The sequence below is a fragment of the Mesocricetus auratus genome, unplaced genomic scaffold, assembly GCF_017639785.1.
Source record: "Mesocricetus auratus isolate SY011 unplaced genomic scaffold, BCM_Maur_2.0 Super-Scaffold_100691, whole genome shotgun sequence".
Lineage (NCBI taxonomy): Eukaryota > Metazoa > Chordata > Mammalia > Rodentia > Cricetidae > Mesocricetus > Mesocricetus auratus.
Window position 1 is genome coordinate 58,575,703 of NW_024429267.1, and position 21,223 is coordinate 58,596,925.

The 21,223-nt window shown below is 50.1% G+C and overlaps 1 protein-coding gene across 1 annotated transcript; it reads right to left on the minus strand.

The window, feature by feature from the left end:
* Positions 1–581: 581 nt before the first annotated feature.
* On the minus strand, positions 582–6,395 carry LOC101841117 (7-alpha-hydroxycholest-4-en-3-one 12-alpha-hydroxylase). Its single transcript, XM_005082307.4, has 2 exons — positions 5,728–6,395; positions 582–2,682 (listed from the first exon to the last, which is right to left on the minus strand). Exon 2 carries the CDS (start codon positions 2,541–2,543, stop codon positions 1,038–1,040), a length of 1,506 nt encoding a protein of 501 aa, XP_005082364.1. The 5' UTR covers positions 2,544–2,682; positions 5,728–6,395; the 3' UTR covers positions 582–1,037.
* Positions 6,396–21,223: the final 14,828 nt, after the last annotated feature.

Sequence of the window (21,223 nt, forward strand, 5' to 3'; positions counted from 1 at the left end):
ACTCGGGTGACAGGTGCGTGAAGGCGGCGGTGAGCCAGGATATGAAACGGTTGCAGCCAGAGGCACTTTTTGAAAAGGGCTTTGGACAGCTGTGTGAGTGAAGGGAGAGCGAGGGTGTCGGGCCTCGTGTGGAAACACGCAGAGAACACACAGAGGCGTGGGTGGGTCGGAAGCGACGCTTCAGAGGCATCGCAGGGCTTGAGCAGACAGAACTTGGCCTGTTTGTCTTCGAGGGAGGAGGTGAGGTGTTTGGTGTTTGCTCTGGGAAATGGGTGAAGGGAAGTCCTGGGCAGAGAGGCAGGGTGGGGGAGGGCAGGGAGCCGCTCACTGAAGTGTGGAATGGACATTGAGTTCTGCAGGGACCGAGCACATCCAGGGGGCTGGGAGGCCCCACAGGGAGCCACGGGGAGGAGATGCACAGGAGAGAGAGACAGGGGTACGGAGGAGGCCGCTGGAGTGGCCCCTGTGTCAAATGCGGCGATTCTACAGGCCTGGCCCCTGAACCCTTAGACTGTGGCTAGACCGCCTTCAAAAGCACTGCAGAGTTGGATGACGGGACCACAATAACACACAGCACCTGATGAGTTTCTTTGAAATTGTTTAAGTTCCAGCTCTTTGGAAACGTGCCAGAAAACAAGCCTCAGCTTTAACCCCTCGCTCCCTCCCAGCACGTCTATTAGGAGATTAACAATAGCACACATGTGCAGTAGCGGCACCCAGTAAAGCAGGCAGGAGGTTTGAGGCAGCCTCCGAAACATGCTGTCTGACTCATGGGAGCTCATTCTGCCCAGGATGAGCCAAGCCTAGCTGGACGACACCAGCTGCAGGCTGAGCTGTCCATGGGTCCTCCTCCCGAGAGGAGGGTCTGGCAAAACACATCAAGGAAGCGGCATGCTTCAGGGAGCATGCCAGCCTATGCCACGTCTCGGAGGTGAGAGAGTAATGATCCCAGGGAGAGGCAGGGGTGCCTCAGAGCCAGACGGATGGCCGTGGACCGCAGCCACTGAGGGCTTCAGGGTGTGGTCAGGCCCATGAGCTCACTGCATGGGCTTCAGGCGGTATCGGAAGCGCACCTCGTGGCTGGGCTGTGAGGTGCCGAAGCCCCAGCGCCTTGGGTCGATAGGGGGCACGGGCGTGTCAGGGTCCACCAGCTCAAAGTCATAGTACATAACCATAAGCAGGACGAAGATCTTCATCTCGCTGAGGGCAAAGAACCTGCCCGGGCAGATGGAGACGCCCGAGCCCCAGGGCATGTTGTAGTGGTGGATCTTCTTGCCCGACTTGTAGAAGTCCGCTTTCCGGGTGCCATCGGGGTTGAGGAACCGGTTGTACTTGAAGGCCTTGGGCTCGGGGTGGATGTCAGGGTCCATGTGCACTGAGAGGTAGGGGAAGAGAGCCACCTTGTCTCCACGGCGGATATGGTACTCCTGCCCACTGGCCATCTTCAGGAAGAAATCCTTCTGCACCACCCTGAGGAGGGTGGGGGTAGCTCCCAGTCTCAGAGTCTCCTCCATCACGCTGTCCAACACCGGGGTACATTTCAGGGCACTGAGCTTGAAGGCGAAAGACTTTTTGTCTTCCAGTCTGGCCTCGCCCAGGACCCAGGTGGCTTCCCCTTTCACGGCCTGCATGGCGTCCCGGTGCTTCAGCAAGAATAAGAGGGCCCAGAAACAGGTTGGCCCCGTGTTCCCCTGGGAGGCCCAGAGCATCATGAAGTTAAATTTGTCCTGCATGGACGAGTCCATCCCCTGCTCCCTCAGAGACTGAAGCATGCAGCCTAACCAGCTGCTTATGCCGTCTTTCTGCAGGTTTTGCTCCACGGAGAGTCTCTGGTGGAAGAGACGCTGGAGCCCACTCACTTCCAGCCACTCCCGGGGCCCCAGCAGGGAGTAGACAAACCTGGGGAAAAGGAGGTCAAACCTGCGGAACTTGGTGAACAGCTCCTCCGCCTCCTGCAGGTCCCGCTCCCTGTCCTTGGTGCAGCCAAACAAGCCGAGGAAGCCAGCCTTGAACAAGACGCTGTAGCAGAAGCGAAAGAGGCCATCTTCGTGCCAGGAGCTGGCACCGGGGCTCGGGCCTTTGGGCCCCAGCATCACCAGGGACAGACTGTCCAGCATGGTCTTGTTGAGGTCCTCCAAGCCTTGCCCCATCAGGTGCTTGGTACTGGCTGAGTGCACCATGTGGTGGTCCCCGTCCATGGACTGGTACCCAAACACCTTCTTGACCAGCTCCTGCGCATACTTTATGAAGTCCAGGGTTTTCTGTGTGTCCTTAAGGATGGGCCCGAAGGAGAGGGGGTCCATGACAAAGGTGAAGTACTGGCCCCCCAGCTGCACTGTGAACACATCCCCGTGCTTGGTCTGCATTCCCTTCAAGAACTCAAACATGTTCTTCCGGAAAGCCATGGCATGGCCCAGCCAGGGCACGAAACCCTTGTCCAGAGGCGGCTCCTGGGGCCTGCGGTGCCTGAGCAACGTGGACAGACACAGGCATCCCACGACGACCGTGAGCAAGGCTCCAAGCACAGGACCCCACAGCACCATGGCCCGGCTTCAGCTGAGCTCTGCGCAGCGTTGTCGGGCTCAGCGCTGCTCCTCAGGCCTCTGGTGCCGGGACCGCTTTATGTGGCCTTCAGAAGTCAGGAATGCAAAGGTCCGCGCGTCCTTGGACTTTGCTCCATGACTGTGAGATGGGGGTAAATAGCTCTAGTTAGCTGGCACCTGGAAGAACGGTGTTATTCCAACTTACCACACAACACAGCAGAGCCCCGGCCCAGATAAGAGGAGGAGGGGACGACCGTAAAGAAGGTAAAAGGAAAGCCTCGGAACAGTGGCCACGGCTTGTGTGGCTGCTGAGCACTTTGCTCTGACCTCTGAGATACAGATCTGACGCTGTCTCTACGCTTGCTTTGAGCCCATCCCTGCTGGCCAATCACACGACAATGTGCTTGCCGGCTCTCTCACCAAATGCACACGGCTCTTTTCTTATCTTAGACTAATTTTTTTTTCTTTTTTTGGTTTTTCGAGACAGGGTTTCTCTGTGGCTTTGGAGGCTGTCCTGGAACTCGCTCTGTAGACCAGGCTGGCGTGGAACTCACAGAGATCCGCCTGCCTCTGCCTCCCGAGTGCTGGGATTAAAGGCGTGCACCACCAACGCCCGGCCCTAGACTAATTTTTAAAATCTTGTATGTGTGTATGGGGGGGAGGAAGTACACGATCGACACTGGCATCTTCCTCTACTGAACCCTCACCCTTTTTATGTTGTTTTGTTCTTCGAGGCAGGGTTTCTCCGTGCGGCTTTGGAGGCTGTCCTGGAACTAGCCCTTGTAGACCAGGCTGGTCTCGAACTCACAGAGATCCGCCGGCCTCTGCCTCCCATGTGCGCCACCACTGCCCGGCTGTGGATCCTCACCTTAGTTTTAACATTTGCCACATTGATTCTTCCTTTCTTTTCCAAGTTTATTTTTACTTATGTGTAGGCGTGTTTGCCTGCTTGTTTGTGTGCACGCCACACGCAAGCCTGGTGCTGGTGGAGGCCAGAGAGGGCATTGGGTCTCCTGGAACTGTGATTGCAGATGGCTGGGAGCCACCTGATATGGGTGCTAGGAACTGGATTTGGGTTCTCTGGAAAAGCAGAAAATGCTCTTAACTGATGAGCTACTTCTCCAGCCTGAACTTTGAGCTCACTGACTGACTGCACCGGCTGGCCACTGAGTTCCCAGGGTCCTTCTGTCTCTGCCTTCCGTTGCTGGAGTTACCGGTATGCACCAGTGAGCCTGGCTTGTCATGTAGGTACCAAGGATTCAGACTCAAACTTTACCCACTGAGCTGTCTCCTTACCCCTTTCATTGTTAAGGCTCCGTTTTCTGATTTCCAGCAGGTGCCCATTCCAGGTGGTTATGGGCCTCACAGGACCTCTTCCTGCGTGGAAATAACAGCTCCCTCCCATTGGTGTTTTCGGGAGGCAGAAGAGAGAACTCACGAAAGACACCCAGGACAGTGCCTGCCTCAGCTTAGTATTCTCTTTATGTCAGCTCTTGTCATAAATCCTTGTCACATACTTTGGTCTGCCCCCCCCCCCACCGGTACCCATGGCAACTGTGTGTCCTTTTCTGGGGTTTTCTTTCCCTTTGGCGTTTCAGAGACACTTTCAGGTGAAGCAGGCTCATGCTGGCCACGTTTACTTCAAGCTTTCTGAACAGTCAGAGGCAGCGCACAAGCACGTGTGTCCATCCAAGGCGCCGGGCGGGAGGGCTCAGCAGTTGTCAGGGCGCTGACTCCATCATGGGGTGTGGTGTTAGCGGACCCATCCGTGGGAGCCAGAGAACTTCCTAGACTGCGGACCAGTCAAGCAGAGGCTCAGGCTCTCCTCCTAGAGCCCCTCGTCTGGACTTGCCCTCAGGGCCTTGCCAGTCAGTACAGCTCTCCAACGCAAAGATGGGATCCTGTGCTGTAGACAGTAATCTCAAGCTCTCGCCTTGTTTCCCGAGGGCTCGGGACACAGCGGGAAGACTATGGTAGACCCCCCCCTCTCCACCCCACGCATCATTCCCTCTGACAGGTGCTTGGCCTTGGGCTTTGGAAGTCAACCAAGCATTGTTCCAAGAGTCTCCATGAGATGTTAACCAGTTTCTTGCCACCAGGATTACAGAGCTGTAATCCTGAAACAGAAACTTAGCCCAACCCGTTGCTGCATTAGGCATGGCTGGGTTAGTTCTGCTGGCAGTATCCACACAGAACAGCTTGCATTCCAGAAGGAACACCAGCATTCATTCTGGAGTAAAATGTGAGTGACCAGGGCCCAGGAACACAGGTTCAAGTTACCCCAAATACCATGTTTCACTGTGGCAACAATTTAATAACGGCTTTATAGGAACGGAGAAAATGAGTTATATGAGTCAAGGCTCCCGTGAAGCACCTGGCGAAAAGCATTAGGAGGGCAGGTTAGTAGAGTGAAGGGGTTTCTGCTGTTGGCCTCCGGAGAATCTGAGGGCAGTTTCAGCTTTTGGGCGAGGGAAACTCGAGGGGTCTTCTTGTACACTCTGACAGGACCATGGGCAATGTGTAGCTACTTAGGGGCCAGCAAACCCCAAGGAGAGTTGTCTCTGGATCTGCAACATTACAGTTCCCCACGCCCACTAATGTGTGCTTTATGTGGTACCACAGGACGAGTGGTTTTCTTTTTCTGGAAGCTTCTAAACCATTCTCTAACTTCCTAACCCACGAATGGGGACTTTGGTTCCTTAGGCCCCACTGGTCCGTGTGCCCCGTTGTCTTCTGCCTTGAGTTCTCCCTGGAAAGGAGCAGGAGCCACCACCACACACTGCCTCCAGGAGGTCCTCTGTGGCTGCGGTCCCAGGAAGTACTTAAGATGCTCCTGCCTCCAGGGCTTGAGGGTGAGTCATAAGCAGTGAGCAGCAAGCTGAGACCTTCCCTGCAGTTTCCGTGCACTGAGCGCCATTTCCATTCCTGACTTTATGTGTTCACCCTTTGCTTCCTGGAGCAGCCTCATTTAGTCAGTCAAAAGTGTGTGGTGTGGTGTGGTGTGGTGTGGAGTGTGTTGAGATGTGTGTATGTGGGGTGTCTGTATAGCGTGTTGTATGTGGGTGTTTGTGTGAGTATGTGAGGTGTCCTCTGTGTGTGTGTGTGTGTGTGTGTGTATGTGTGCACACACGTGGTATGTATGTGTAGTGTGTTGTAATGAAACACCATGACAAAAGCAACTTACTTCATCTTCCAGGCCACACCCTCACTGGGCAGGGACCCAGGCAGCACTGAAGCAGAGGCCGTGGAGGAGTGCTGCTTGCTGGCTTGCTTCCCAAGGCTTGCGCAGTCTACTTTCTTACTCCACACGGGACCGCCGGCATGGGATTTCACTGCCCACGGTGAGAGGCCTGCCTCCCACGTCAGTCATTGACAAAATGCACCTCAGTCTTACCAACAGGCCAATGCCGGTGGGGTTTTCCTGTCCTGACCTCCTGCTCTCAAGTAACCGGTGGCCATTTCCCAAATAACTGCTTCGGAGACTTAACATAAATTATAAATGCTTGGCCAATAGCTCAGGCTTGCTACTAACTAGGTGTTACAACTTAACCCATTTCTGTTGATCTACACGCTGCCCTGAGGCTCGTGGCTTTACCTCTGTCCTTGACTTGTCGTCTGGCTGGCGGGCGACTCCCTTGTCTCCGCCCTTCCTCATCCCATCATTCTCCGGTTGGCTTTCCCCTTGCTTTATCCTGTTCCCCTACTGGTCAGTCGGACTGTTTGTCAAGGCAGGGGTAGTGACGTATATTCACAGTGAACGGAAGGAGGATTTCACAGCAGGCCACCCTTGTGGGCACTCTTTCTCAGATGGGGTCCCTCTTGCCAGACTGCTCAGGCAGCGGCTTCAGGCTGACAAAAACTAGCCAGGACAAGCTCTTACTGAGGAACACTTGCCAAGAGCTGGGAGCTTAGCCAGTCAGTCTCCGCAGCTGTGGAGGTGTTAGATCACTGTCCCAGATATACGAGCACAATCATGCTAAATAAAGCAGATAGCAGGATATGAGAGGAGGCGGGGCCTCAGGAACCACCACCATCAGGTGACAATGGTCATGTGATTAAGTGGAGGCGGGAGGACCAGACCAGGTGGCGCTGCTTTGAGGGTGATGGCGTTAACGGTGGAATGGGTGTGTGTGTGGGGGTGTTCAACCTAAGGAAAACAGCTCTCAACCCGAGTTGGAAAAGAAATACTTTATTCTGGAGACAAATGGGTGGCCGTCGTCCCGGAACACAGATTCAGGTCACCTGAGAATTGATGTTTGGATGTGGCAGTGGTTTTGTAACAAAGGTTTTAATAACCGAGTTTTTATAACAAAGACCATGACCCAAGATACTTTCTAGACACCTGGTGGAAGGGTTAGGAGGTAGGCTACTGCCGAGCGGGGACGTCTTTGGGGACATATCTCTGATGTACACCTCAGATGCTACCAGGCAAGGCCTTTAGCTTTTGGGTTGGCGGAGGCTGTGGTTCTGCTCGTAGACTACAGAAGGTCTTACTGGATAGTCACCTATTATTCCTACTAGGCTGTGCCACATCTACCAGGTGGCAGTGAGGTCACTGCAGGACGGGAAAAGGCAAAGATGGGCTCTTCCTTTAGCCCTGCCACCTACTTACGGGGTGGCCAAGGCCAGTCCATTCAGTATCTTTGGGCATGACAGGTCACAGCAGAAGGCTGCCTTTGACATTCTTGTAAGCAATGCAACGCTGTTGCAAAGGGGTCAGGCTGTCCATTCAGTGAGAGGCCGAGAGAACCAGGACATGCTTTGGAGAGGCTGGGAGCCGGAACGGCTGTCATTAAGTCCCGGTTCTGTGCGTGACTCTCCAGTGGTCATCCCCGTTGCCACTAGGAACCAGGAACCTCCTCCATGGGCTCCAGTGCGTAAGCAGATGGCTCCCAGTCGGCCGCACGGTTTGGGAGGTCCCTGCAGCCTTGCTGGGGGAGGTGTGCCACTGGGGGAGGTGTGCCACTGGGACGGAGGACTTCGAGCTTGCAGCCTCACCCTGCCTCTTTCTCACTTCTTAGACTGCGGATGTGAGCTCTCAGCTGCTTCCCGCTTCTGCCCCTTGTTGCCAAGTCTCCCCGCCGTGGCAGACCCCCGACCCTCTGGAGCAGTGAGCCAGAGTAGCTTTCTTTGCGAGTTGCTTTTGCTTGTAGCGCTTCGTCACAATACAATCACCATCCTTTTTTAATTAAGAAATTATATACAGCGTCTGTTTACGGGAGGGGGCTCATGCATGTGAGTGCAGCGCCTGCGGAGGCCAGAAGAGGGCGGGAGAGCCCCTGCAGCTGGAGTTACAGGTAGCTGTGAGCCACCCAGCTTGGGTGCCGGGTGCTGAGCTCAGTCCTCCTGTTGAGCAATACACATTCTTAACCACCGTGCCATCTCCCCAGCCCGTCATTATTCTTATTTTCAGAAATTATGGTGTCCTAGGTATTATGCTCAGTGCTTTGCACATATTTACTGACTTAATCCTGGTACTAGTTTGTGTAGGGTCTCCCCATGGCTACCCCTACATCAGCGATTCCCAAGGAGAATTTATGGGACTTTGTAGGTAGTTGTAAGGTTTTTTCAGATATGGAGCGAGGACCCATGCCCAGATGGTCAGGGGGAAAACAGACAGATAGAGGCCGCAGGAATCTGCACACAGGTCGTCTATACTTCCTCCCTCCATGAGAGATCGCGTGGACACACTCCACTAGCAATGGAAATACAGTAACATGCCTGTTATGCTTATGCCCAGGGAGGTTCCTGGAAAGACAGTGCCTAAGGTTTCCATTCGGGGAGCAGTCACATACGTACCCTCTGCTTATCCCATAGCCCAGTTCCAGACTCCCAGAGAAAAGCATGGTTAGATACATTGTGTAACATGTGTAGGCATAAAGTGAGGCCACAGTTGATTAAATGTTTACTGGGGACACAGAACAAAGTTCCTGATGCTGGTCAACAACCTGCTTTGAAAGCAGGTCTTTGTAGGTCTCAGGCCGGCTGGATACACGTTGACGCTGTAACTGTTCCCTGTGCAGAGCAGTTCTGGGCGGTCCGGTCCGTTTGCCGTTTTTCTTCTTCACCACTGTCTCCTCCATTCCTGTCAGCCCTCTGCACTTGTTCTTTGTCTAGAATGTTCTTCTGTCTCCTTGAATGACTAATGCCTTCTTACCATTCAGGCTTCAGTCTAGAAAGATCTTCCCTGACGGTGGCCTGTGGCATGCCTACCCACTGAAGGCACTTGATGGCGCACTGCTCTGTCGTGGTGTCTCTCTGTGCAGTCAGCCCACAGGTTTGTTTTTGCTAACCCTTCCCTACAATTGGCATTCAGGAGAAGAGCCCCGTGCAGTGTTTGCTCATCTCTGTTGTAACCGTCCTCACTGGAGGAGGATTTGCAAGGTGTGTGTCATTGATTCCCTGAGTCATTATGAGTCATTGCCAAAGTAAGCTTTTTGTTTTTCGAGACAGGGTTTCTCTCTGTAACAGCCCTGGCTGTCCTGGAACTCACTCGGTAGATCAGGCTGGCCTTGAACTCACAGAGATCTGTCTGCCTCTGCCTCCTGGGTGCTGGGATCAAAGGTGTGTGCTGACTCTGCCTGGCCTGAACAAACCCCTTAAAGGAAGCACTGGCTTCGGAACTGCACCCTCCAGCCCCGGCACTCCACCTGGCACTAAGCAAGGGTTCCAGAAGCATTGGCCAGGGAGGGGATCTTCGTCCACGCCGCCTCTAACTGCTGCCGCATATGTTCACGTTGTGCAGATAAGAATCGTGGGCACGAGAAATGAAGACTGCTCCTTCAGGTGCAGACAGAAGCAACAAAACAGCCGTTGCTATGTGGGGGGGCACAGGAACCTAAACGAGGAGGAACCAACCAGAAAATAACCCATGGCTGAGTGTGGCGGAGCACACCAGGTGGAACACTTGGGGTTAAAAACCATTCTTCAGAGAATGGTTGACAGCTGACCAAGAAGATTGGATAAGTGCGCTGTGAAATGGGCTCCAGTGAAAGCAGCGTGAACCAAGTGCTGGAGTGTGAGCAGTGTCCCGTCTCAGGAGGGAACAAGCACGGCCACAGCTCACGCTGTTTGTTGGGAGCCTCAGGCAGAGAGGTTCCCTTCAGCGGTAGGCACGGCTGACTGGGAGTGAGTGAGTGCTGAGTCTTCACTGGAAATGGGGCATCGATGTCAGCACCCACTCCAACGATGTCCGGGGGAACATCACAGAAGAGCCGGAGGGTGGGAGGAGGGCGGGGAAGCGCCGTCTTCTGGACGACAAGACCACCGCATTGGCAAGTGCACAGTGGCTGTAGTTGTCCGCACAAGCTCAAGCTGTCGAGGCTCCGTCCCAGCTGAGGAGCCGCGGGGTGGCAGTCGACAGCTTCCGGTGAGGGGAGTCATTGGCCCCCCCCCCACTGGGGTTGTGGCTGTTCGTAGGCTGCCCGTGCGCCCGTGGATGGCGCCGCACCTGTGTGTGCTCAGACACCACTAGTTGGGCTCGGTGGGTCAAGCGGTGGCTTGACAAGTACTTGCTGCCAAGACTGAAGGAGGAAATGGGTTTCTGAGAGTTGTTCTCTGACCCCCTCACGTGCGTTGTTGTGGCACGCGTTGTTCCCGCAGAGTGAATAAGTAGACGTTAAAAAGATGAGAGAGAGAGAGAGAGAGAGCACGAGGGTGTGGGGCTCAAGGGAAGGGGGGTTATCATCGGGTCATGCTACACGCATGTGTGCAACTATGAAATAATAGATAAAACACTAACTTTAGAAGGAAGAGGGATAGGGTTGGAAGGTGTCTATGGACGATGAGTGTTTGATGGACCTGTGAGGTCAGGGGGTGGGCAGGAAGATGTTGCTGTCGGGGAACAATCTGGGAGGAGGGTCTTAAAGGAGCCATTGAGGAAAGCCCGGCCCACGTGGCCAGCAGGGCACCTCCTGACTGAAGCCTGGACTTCAGTGGACATCGGGACGCCCCATCTGGGAATCTGGCCTCCAGTTCCTCTGAGAGCGAGTCCTCAAGGGAGCAATGAAGACCGTGGCAGCCTCAGAGGAAGAAGCCTTTCAGGGCCCTTGAGGCAATCAGAGGAACTAAATGTCCCCACCCCCATCCCATGCAAGAAGCTCTGTGAGGTGCTTGTTGTTAGGCAACATTTCCAGAAGCAAACACTTTCGTGGGGTACTTGAAGGCCCAGGAAACTTGCTCCTCCATATAGAGACTGGAGTTGCATCTACTGGCTGTTTGGTGATACATTCTGTTAACCATTATTATCCTTGGGGTTGCTGTGTTCTGGCAGAACAGCTGGCAAGGTGACTTGGTCCAATGCTGCAGTGTCTGGGACTCAGTGGGTGGGTGGGGCTCATCTGATGGGGAGACGTGTGCGGGTCACCGTGGCAGCCATGTCTTATCTCCAGGAACAGGATGGAGCAGAACTGTCAGGGGCAGAGGGCAGAGAGAGGAAAGGGAGACTGGGTTTTGTGTCTCCTGAAAGGAAGGGCAAAAGGAAGGGCGTGCTATGTGGGAAGAGATGAACAAAGCTGTCTGGGCGGTTCTAAGAGCGTGTTACACAGCAGGTCCCATGAGAACACGGCAGACGCTGGTATTGTGGGAGCGCAAGGCACCCTCACCTGGACAGTGGTATCGGCAGGACTGAAGTGGCCAGCCCTGGAGCTCTGGCCACTTCCCAGGGAAAGTGCCACCTGCGTTCCCACAGCCCGAGCTGGTTTCAGTCTTCTTCGTGACAGTGTCTGCCCAGCTCCATGACAGGCATGTGGCCTGTGTCCGCCTGCTTGCTGGGTCCAAACTGCACAATAAGGACCTTGTCCTCCGAGTATTAGAGCTCTGTGCTGTGATGCTGGCAGCTGCCCTGGTAAGAGGGGGGCGGACCAGAGGCTGCGTGCCGTGGTTTATTGCTGGCCCAGAAGTTTCTAGAATAAAGAGCTCTGCTCTGTGTCGGGTAACAGTTGTGGCAGTGGGTGGGTGGGTGGTCACTGTATCTGGGGTGAGGTTCCCGCTGTGCATGCAGCCTGAGTCATAAATAAATGTAAAAGGTGGAACTCAGAGACCTTAGAGATACAGAGAGCGACAGGGAAAGGTGAGCAGAACGTGCTAGCTGTGACAAGATAACCAGGAGAAACCAGTTGAGAGGGAAAAAGTTTGTTTCAACGGACAGCTTGGATTATTTTTTATTCTTTGGAGCTGGGCCTAAGGCAGGGTAGAACAGGACAATGGTAGCACGTTCAAGCCACCTACTTTATTGGCAGCCAGAAAGCAAAAAGGAGGGACTGATGACAAGATTTGCTTTTTCATGGCATGCCTCCCTTCCCTTCCTACCGCCTCTCAACAATGCCATCCAATCACAAAACCATTGATGAATGGATTAATCCAGATGAGCTGAGATCCCTGCTGTGGGATGATCCTCCAGGACACTGTGTAAATTACCCTCTGATTACTTTAATGAAGAAGCTGACTGGTCGATAGCCGGACAGGATAAGGTTAGATGGGAAAACCAGACCAGGGACATCCGGAAGAAGAATTGGGCATCAGAGGAGTCACCAGCGAGACATGGAGAGGAAACAGGGGGTGCAAGACAAAAGAGAGGTAATGTCATGTGACACAATGTATATATATATATATATATATATATATATATGGGTTAACTTAAGTTGTAAGAGCTAGTTAGTAATAAGCCTGAGCCATCAGGTGAGCATTTATAATTAATACTGAGTTTCAATGTTGATTATCTGAGAACTGGCAGGCAGGAAAGAAAAGTCCACCTACACAGCCTCAAAGCCCATTGCCTGGCATCTGATCTGTAAACCATGAGTTTTCTTTAGGGATTACTTCAGAGGCAGCCAGAACAGAGGAAGGCAATGTAGGAACACAATGAGAACACCAGCAGAGAAGTGAATCATCTATAGTAGAAGGGAAAGAACTTCCGACATTTTCTTCTAAACTACACACACACACACACACACACACACACACACACACACACACACACACACACGTAGCATGAATTCTAATTGGTCTTAATAATAAAAATCTGGAGTAAGATATAGGGGTAAAGTCACAGCTACTTCTTACCTAGCCAACTCCTCAGCCTGAAAAAGGGGGCAGGCTCCTGTCTCTACTTACCTTATAGTCCTCTCTCTGTCCAGCCATGTCATTTCCTGTTCCCTCCTCTCTACTGCTGGGGTTAAAGGTGTGTACCATACCACTGCCTGGCCTCTATGGCTAACTAGTGTGGAAGTTCTACACTCTGATCTCCAGGCAAGCTTTGTTAGATCATAAACGAAATATCACCACACACACACACACACACACACACACACACTTAAAAAGAAGAGGACATCTTAGGGCCCAAGGAATCAGGCATAGGGAGGGACCATTAATTTCTCTTTACCATTCTTACTGGCCACAAATCTCATATTTTCCAGAATTCTCTAAACAGCTACTGGTTCCAGAGAGTAACAGCCTTGGCGAGAAGCAGCAGGACAGATTTAACTCTGAATTTTGACATATGACTGATAATGTTGTTTTTTTAAATAGTGTTAAAAATACCATTCTGGCCGGGCGGTGGTAGGGCACGCCTTTAATCCCAGCATTCGGGAGGCAGAGGCAGGCGGATCTCTGTGAGTTCCAGGCCAGGTTGGACCGACAGCCTCCAAAACAATACAGAGACACCCTGTCTCGCAAAATGAAAAAAAGAAAAATACCATTCTGAATCACAAAGAAAGAGACCACCTAACTAGGGCTTCTATTGTTGTGACAAAACACCATGACCAGAAACAACCTGGAGGAGAAAGGGCTTGTTTTATCTTAGAATTCCACATCACAGGCTGTCACTGAGGGAAGTCCGGAGGAGCTTAAGCAGGGCAGGGACTGAAGCAGAGGTCGTGGAGGGGTGCTGCCTCCTGGCTTACTCCTCATGGCTTGCTCATCCTGCTTCTTGTACAACCCAGGCCCACCTGCCCAGGGATGGCACAGTCCACAGCAGGCTGGGTCCACTCACATCAACCATTAATCAAGACCATGCCCCACGGGCCCCGCCCTAGGCCAATCTGATGGAGGAATTGTCTCAAGTGAGACGCCCCTTCCCACATGAATCCGGGTTACGTCAAGTTGACCGGAACCAAACCAAACCAATGTGAAACACCAGGACATGTCATGTTGAAAGACCCCGGCCCAGCCTACACAGGCAAGCTGAGGCTCATGGAAAATTCCGTTTCCCCCACAGCTGAATAGTCCTTGCTATCAGAAGGGAGCTCTGCCCAAGGACACGGGCTTTGGGTGTCTGTTGTGACCAAATGGCCAGCCCAGCAAGATTGGGCAAGCACAGAGACCTATTGTTCCTCAGATAGGGCCAAGGCCGAGACTTGAGTTCTGAGAGAAACCTTAATTGCCCTCGTTCTGAGCCCCAGCCTCATTTAAATTGCCCAATCAGGGTCCCGTAACTAGGCTTCTCGCTTCTGTACTGCGCTTTTTGCTATAAAAGGACCCCTGAGTCCCCAGCTCGGGGCTCTCAGTTCCCGAGACTGAGATGCCCCGGGTACCCGTGTATTATCAATAAAGCCTCTTGCTGTTGCATCCAAGCTCGTGGTCTCGGTGTTCCTTGGGTTCGGGTCTCCCTCCCGTGAAAGTCCCCCGCCTGGGGTCTTTCAATGTCTGCTAGCTTTGACTCCTGCTATGGTTCTTTATACTGCGTCTCACTTTGAAGCTTGCTTAGTTTTGATTAGATGCAGAATCTTCATCATGGCAAAAAAAAAAAAAAGAGAGAGATTACTCAGTGGGTATTCCGTGAAGAGCGAATTTCCTTCCCTCCCCTCTCAGCTCTTCTTAGGCAATCAACTACTTTGCATCTCTCTGGAAATGCACTTTCTCGTAAGCCTGACTCACCGAAAGCCTTATTCGGTGTAGGAGATGTGGCTGGAAGCTTTTCTGCACCCCACCTGGTCCTGTAGCTGCTTATGAAATAATCACTCAGAGACTTAATATTAATTACAAGCGGTTTGGCCTATTTGCTCAGGCTTATTATTAGCTAGCTCTTACAGCCAAATTAACCCATTTCTATTGATCTTTGTACCGCGACAAGGCCCGTAGCTTACTGGTGATGCTCGGACATCTTTCTCCTTTGATGGTTGGATGGGCGTCTTCTTGACTTTGCCTTCTTCCTCCCTGTATCTCCGCTTGGATTTCCTGCCTAGCTATATTCTGCCCTGCCATAGGTCAATGCAGCTGTATTCACTAACCAAAAAAAAAAAAAAAAACCAACACATATTCGCATCATACAGAAGGACATCCCCCGAGACACTGCAGAAATATCCAGGGGAGTTATTTCAGAAGTCTCAATAGCGACTGCTTCTAATCTGCCCCGTGTCCTTCACAGGATCCCCTCCTATAGGTATCCAGGGCCAAAGTATGTTTCTCTCACTGGCTGGTTTCAGGGTCAGGGTGTGTTTCTTTGGCTCTGGTTGGGTCAGGGTGCGTTTCTTCGGCTGGCCCCTGTACCCTACACCCACCCTCTTGCCGCCACACTTTACCCGACTTCCTCAAGGTCTCAGCCTGTGGCACCTTCGGTGGCAATCTCTCCTCCTCACAACTACATCCTTCATCTTTTCCCCTCAGCTCATCATCTAGGCCCGGGTCTGTCCAGCACCCAGACATTTACAAAGGCGATGAAAAGACGCTCTCTGCATTGTGGGATCTCCTCACCCCCCAGTCGCCTGCCTGACAGACACCGCACAGTCACTCCTCCTCAGCCTTTCCCTAAAGGCACAGCCCTCCTTCTCCCTCTGGAGCCTGCTGTGCCCCTTACTTTACTTGAACAAGGCAACTCCATCCACCCCACCGCCACATCTGTGGACTCAACATTGTCCAAGGTTTAAACTCCAGGGCAGGGGTGGGGGGGGTAATTTGTTCTTTTACTACCCACCCCGCTGTAAGCATTTCGGGATGGGTCAGGACAGGATGGAACAGGAGTGGGTCAGGTATTCTGACACTTGGAGTCACAAAATACTGAGTGTTACACAGCTCAGGTGGAAAGGTATCCTGGAGCTCGGGAGCCAAGAACCACCACAGGTTGCAGTAAGCTTAGCTGCTTACAGCCTTGCCTCAGAGAAAGTCTTCCCCTGTGTATTGGCTCTGCTCCAGCAGGACAGGGTCATCCAGCTGGGCATTTTCGCCCAGTGTAGCAGTTTTGCTCGGCAGGAGGTTTCTCGGGTGGGGGGGGGGGGGTTGCTACAGTTCAGCTCTGCTCCTGGAGAGCAGAGAGCGGGAGCCGGGAGCAGAATGTAACAACTCCACTCTGCCAAGGAAGGTTTCCCCGGGCAAGTGTTACAGCCCTGCTGGCTCTGCTCTGCTCTGCCCAGGGTCACCTCTGCTAAGAAGATCTTCATCCAAAGATCATCTGAAGGGGTTTATTGGAAGGCAGCTGGACCAGCCAAGCTGAACATACACAGGGTTTACATAGGGATTGGTCCAATTTCAGTGCTGAGCTCAGATTGGCTAGAGCTCTGCTGGAGGATTGGTTACTTTTCTGCATAGGGTTAAGGTCAGATTTGGCTCTGGTTTCAGGGCCAAAGTGTGTTTCTTTCTCTGGTCTTTTTTAGCCTTTTGGCTCCAATTTTAGGGCCAGGGTGCATTTCTTTCACTGACTCAGATTCCAGGGACAATGTGTGTTCCTTTGGCCCTGGTTTCAGGGTCAGAGTACATTTCTTTAGTTCTAGTTGCAGGGCCAAAGAGTGTTTCTTTGGCTCTGCTCAGGGTGTGTTTCTTTGACTGGCCCCTTTTCCCTAAACCCACAACTTGGAGCTGTCCTATCCAGAGATGAGAGCACTGTCCAAGAGAACTGAGCTGTATCCTCTTGGTCATTTTCAGATCTTTACACTCTTTTAGGCTCCTGTTTCAACTACTCAGAAGTTTTCTTCTGGAGAACACCAGCTTGTGTTGGTCTCCCAGGAGGTTGGTCTAGTGTCTGTACCCTGGTTTTCCAATTCACAGACACTGAATTCCCTGATGTTGGGGAAGTCCTGCGTATATGTCAATAAAGCACTGTTGGCCAATAGGAAAGCAAGATAGGTGGGACTAGTAGTCCAGGAGGACTCTGGGTAGGAGAAACACAGAGAGTCAAGATGTAACCGCTATGGGGTAGGAAGCCCGGAAACTTCTCCGGTAAGAGAAATACTTAGATTAACAATTATGGGATAAATACTTAAGTCAGAGCTAGCCAGTAAGAAACAAGCAAGGCCAACAGCTAATAATTAATATAGCCTCCTGTGTGTTTATTTGGGACTGATGCGGCTCTGGACCCAGGCTGGCGGGAAGGCTTTCTTTTTACATAATGATGTCAGCATATGGGATTGAATTTCCACGTAGAGAACAAAATCTTTAAAGGAATTTTAGAAACAAAAGGACAGAGAGAAGCATGGCTTTTTGGTAGCAGCATTTTTCTCAGGTGGGCTCTATTTTGCTAGTGACAAGCAGAGACTCACTCGTCACGCTTAAGGGAGTCTTCCTGACTCAGCATAGAAAAAAAGAAAGAAAGAAAGAAAAAAGAAAAAAGAAAAAAACCAGCAAGGTTCTTTTAAGAGACTCTGCTAACAATTGAAAAGTGTGTACGCACAGCTGGAAGTGGCAGTGACCCCATCTCCAAGCCGGCAGCTTTTGCTGGATCTCAGCATGGACTGAGACAATGAGCTGTAGTCACACTTATGCCCGCCATCTTGGAAAAACTGCAGTTAAAACAGCCATGGTTTTAACAGATAAGACAGGTGGCCAGAAAAACATAAAGATTTACAGTAAAGTCAGACTTGGATGGAGAAAAACCTCTAAAGGTTTACAGTGTGTTTAAAAATATATGTAAGATTGAGAGAGAAAAAGAAACGCCGTAGTGGTGAATAGAGAAGCCGGCATATGCCAGTAGGATTTGCTGCAGAGGCAGAGGCAGGTGGATTTCCAAAGAAAAACCCTGTCTCAGAGAAAAATAAATAAAAGTTACAGAAATATAATAATAATAATAGATAAATAAACCATGTAAAGATGAAAAATACACAAAAAGTCTGGATACTGTACACTATTGTGTTTTTCCGTTTTTTGATTGCTCAGGAAGGAACAACTGCTAAAGTACACTTGATTATAAATGCTGCTGAATTAATTCAAATTATATCTTTTAAAAATGCCTTGACTTCAAATTTAAGTATAGGGATATGTTACTTGGAAAAGGAGATTTTGCTTATGTTTCTACAGAAAATGAAAAGCTGAGGATTCCTTACAGGCTTCTGTGGTTTGATGAACTAAGACCCCCGGAAGCAGTGGGCCAGGTGTTCCAACAACTGAAACAGCTAAGATGATACAGCTTTACAGACCACGAAAAAAGGACTTATAAAGGTTTCTGAGTTTTGTAATGATCCCCATGGTATGAACAGCGCCCTCTTCCAGCAGGAAGCAGTTTGGAATGAGTGATGTCCTAATTCCCATATTGTTTATAAATCTTTGTTTGCATTTAAATGGGATTGTTTATAATTGGTTAATGATCATAGCCAATCTCTTTTTAAAGTAAAAAGGGGATTATGGTATGGAAATGAGTACTTTGTATTGGTATAGTTTTTCATTTATTGATACAAATTCAAGGTCAATTTTGTGATGCATATATTTCTCCTCTTGATTAAGTATTGTGCTTATACTAATCTTTTAAAACATAATGCATAATTAAATACAGACTATAGAAAGTTACTTATAATAGAACTTATCGTTAGGTAAGTTAGGTTTTCTAGATATACAGAAATATATTTGAGATAGTCTTCAAACCTTTCAAAGACCTTCAGAAAATGGCATTTAAAATGGTTTAGGGTTTTTCTTGACAATGAGAAATGTCTGCTCCTGGCAGCACCAATTATGTCTGAGAGGAAGATGGGCATCAAAGAAACTCGTTATGGAGTTTGCTTTCAACATGACAAGATTAGCCATTTCGGCAAAAAACTGCTCTTTCCTAGACTGCTTGACTGTTGTTGTATAATCTGCAGGACCCACAGGAAAGTGACTACTGAACTCAGTCTTACAGGGTTCCTGCTTCATGGAAGAGTCTACTAGACTTTCTGCAGGTCACAGAGAAATGACTGACAGGCTTCTGTGTTTGATGAACCAAGACTCTCGGAAGCAGTGGGCCAGGTGTTCCAACATCTAAGACAGCTGAGATGATGCAGCCTTGTAGACCACAAAAACAATGACTTAGCCAGGTTTCTGTGTTTTGTTATGATCCCCATGGTATGGACAGTACCCCCTATCAGCAGGAAGCAGTTTGGTATGAGCAACATCCAAATTGTTTATAAATTTTTGTTTTCATTTAAATAGGGTTGCTTATAATTGGTTAATGATTATGATCACGACCAATCTCTTTTTAAAGGTAAAAGGGGATTATGGTATGGAAATGAATACTTTGTATTGGTATGGTTTTTCATTTATTGATACAAATTCAAGGTCAATTTTGTGATATGTATATTTCTCCTCTTGATTAAGTATTGTGCTTATACTGATCTTTTAAAATGTAATGCATAATTAGGTACAGATTATAGATAGTTACTTATAATAGTCAGAACTTATAATCAGGTAAGTTAGGTTTTCTAGATATACAGAGATATATTTAAGATAGATAGATAGTCTTCAAACCTTTCAATAACTTCAGAAAATGGCATTTAAAATGGTTTAGTGTTTTTCTTGACAATGAGAAATGTCTGTTCCTGGCAGCACCAATTACGTCTGAGAGGAAGATGGGCATCGAAGAGACTCACTATGGAGTTTGTTTTCAACATGGCAAGATTAGCCATTTGGGCAAGAAGCTGCTCTTGCCTGGACTGTTTGACTGTTGCTGTATAAACTGGATATGCAGGACCCACAGGAAAGTGACTGCTGAACTCAGTCCTTCAGGGTTCCAGCTTCATGGAAGAGTCTACGAGACTTTCTGCAGGACACAGAAAAATGACTGACAGAATGCCAATGCAGATGGACAGTTTGAAATTTCCTGCTTTGCTGAGAAATCTTCTGGACACATTGTGGCCTATGGGCTGAAGATGGATGCCCCAACATTACAGAGGAACTTCGGGTGACTGTCCAGACAGTAAGATGTCTCTGTCAATTCTAGTGTTTATATATTATCCTTCTGTGGTCTTTGATGGAGTTGAAGACAGATAGTTATAATTATAGTTTTCCTTAGTTATTATAAAAGATTAGCTACATATAGAACTTTGGACTCACAAGGATGGGATGGATGATATTTTCTTTAAATCTTGCTAAATGTTGAGAGACAAAATATTGTAACTGTGTTCTTACTTGATAACTGTTCTATTATATATAATTTGACTTTAAGTTAAGACCTTTCTTTTTGTTTAGACAGAAAAGAGGAGATGGGGAAGTCCTGTGTATATGTCAATAAAGCACTGTTGGCCAATAGGAAAGCAAGATAGGTGGGACTAGGATTCCAGGAGGACTCTGGGTAGGAGAAACACAGAGAGTCAAGATGTAACCGCCATGGGGTAGGAAGCCCGGAAACTTCTCCGGTAAGAGAATTAACAATTATGGGATAAATACTTAAGTCAGAGCTAGCCAGTAAGAAACAAGCAAGGCCAACAGCTAATAATTAATATAGCCTCCTGTGTGTTTATTTGGGACTGATGCGGCTCTGGACCCAGGCTGGCAGGAAGGCTTTCTCTTTACACCTCACAATAACCAAACGGTGGTGATCTCCCCTCTTGGCTCAGCTCTCTCCCAAGCCTCAGCCTCTTCTCACCCACTCCCCTCTTGTGCCCTACGCATATCCTCTGTCCTTGGTGCAGGTGGCTGGCATATACCCCCAACTCGCTTGTTTCCAAAAGCTTTCTGAGACTGTTTCCAAAACCCCAGATGGAATAGCTGCCATTGTCACAGCCAGAGGTTGAAGGTGTCATTCTTAGAAAGCACAGAGTCCTGGACCCCCCCCCTACTGACCAAGGGGGTATCCAATTTTCTCCTCCAGGAAGAGGGCTGCCTCTATGTAAACCAGCTGAGAGTAGTTCAGACACAACAAGGAAATGGCAAGATAGAGCATCCAAACTCTGCCAGTATTGTGACTCTTTGGGACAGTGGTTCGGCCTGGGAGGACGGCTAACCCTGGATGGTTCCCTTTCTGCAGATCCTTCTATCTATTCTTTAGTTTCCTATTATTAACCTTTGTTCCTGGTCTTTTTTATTCTCAAGTCAGGGTTTCTCTCTGTAGCTTTGTAGACCAGGCTAGCCTCGAACTCACAGAGATCCGCCTGCCTCTGCCTCCCGAGCGTCGGGGTTAAAGGCGTGTGCCACCACCGCCCAGCTGTACCCGATCTTTAAAAAATACATTTATTTTTATTTATGTGCATGTGTGAGTGTATCCTCACATGTATACACACATATGTTTGGTGTTCTAGACACAGGCTCTGGAAACTGAGGCTCTGGTCCTCTTAACCTGAGTCATCTCTCCAGCACCTGCACCCTGTGTTTTAAACTAACCCAGGGCTGGAGACATAACTCAGCAGTTAGCAGAACTGGCTGCTCCTTCCAAGGACTGAGCTTTGGTTCCCAGCACCCACACAATGGCTAACAACCACCTGTGACTCCATCCCAGAGGTCCGACGCTCTCCTCCGGCCTCCTCCGGCCCGGCATGCCGGCGGTGCACAGGCGTGCAGTTAGGTAAAAC

Bases quoted from the DNA above. Each gene is read 5' to 3' on its own strand.
- LOC101841117 (XM_005082307.4), bottom strand. From the start codon at position 2,543: ATGGTGCTGTGGGGTCCTGTGCTTGGAGCCTTGCTCACGGTCGTCGTG.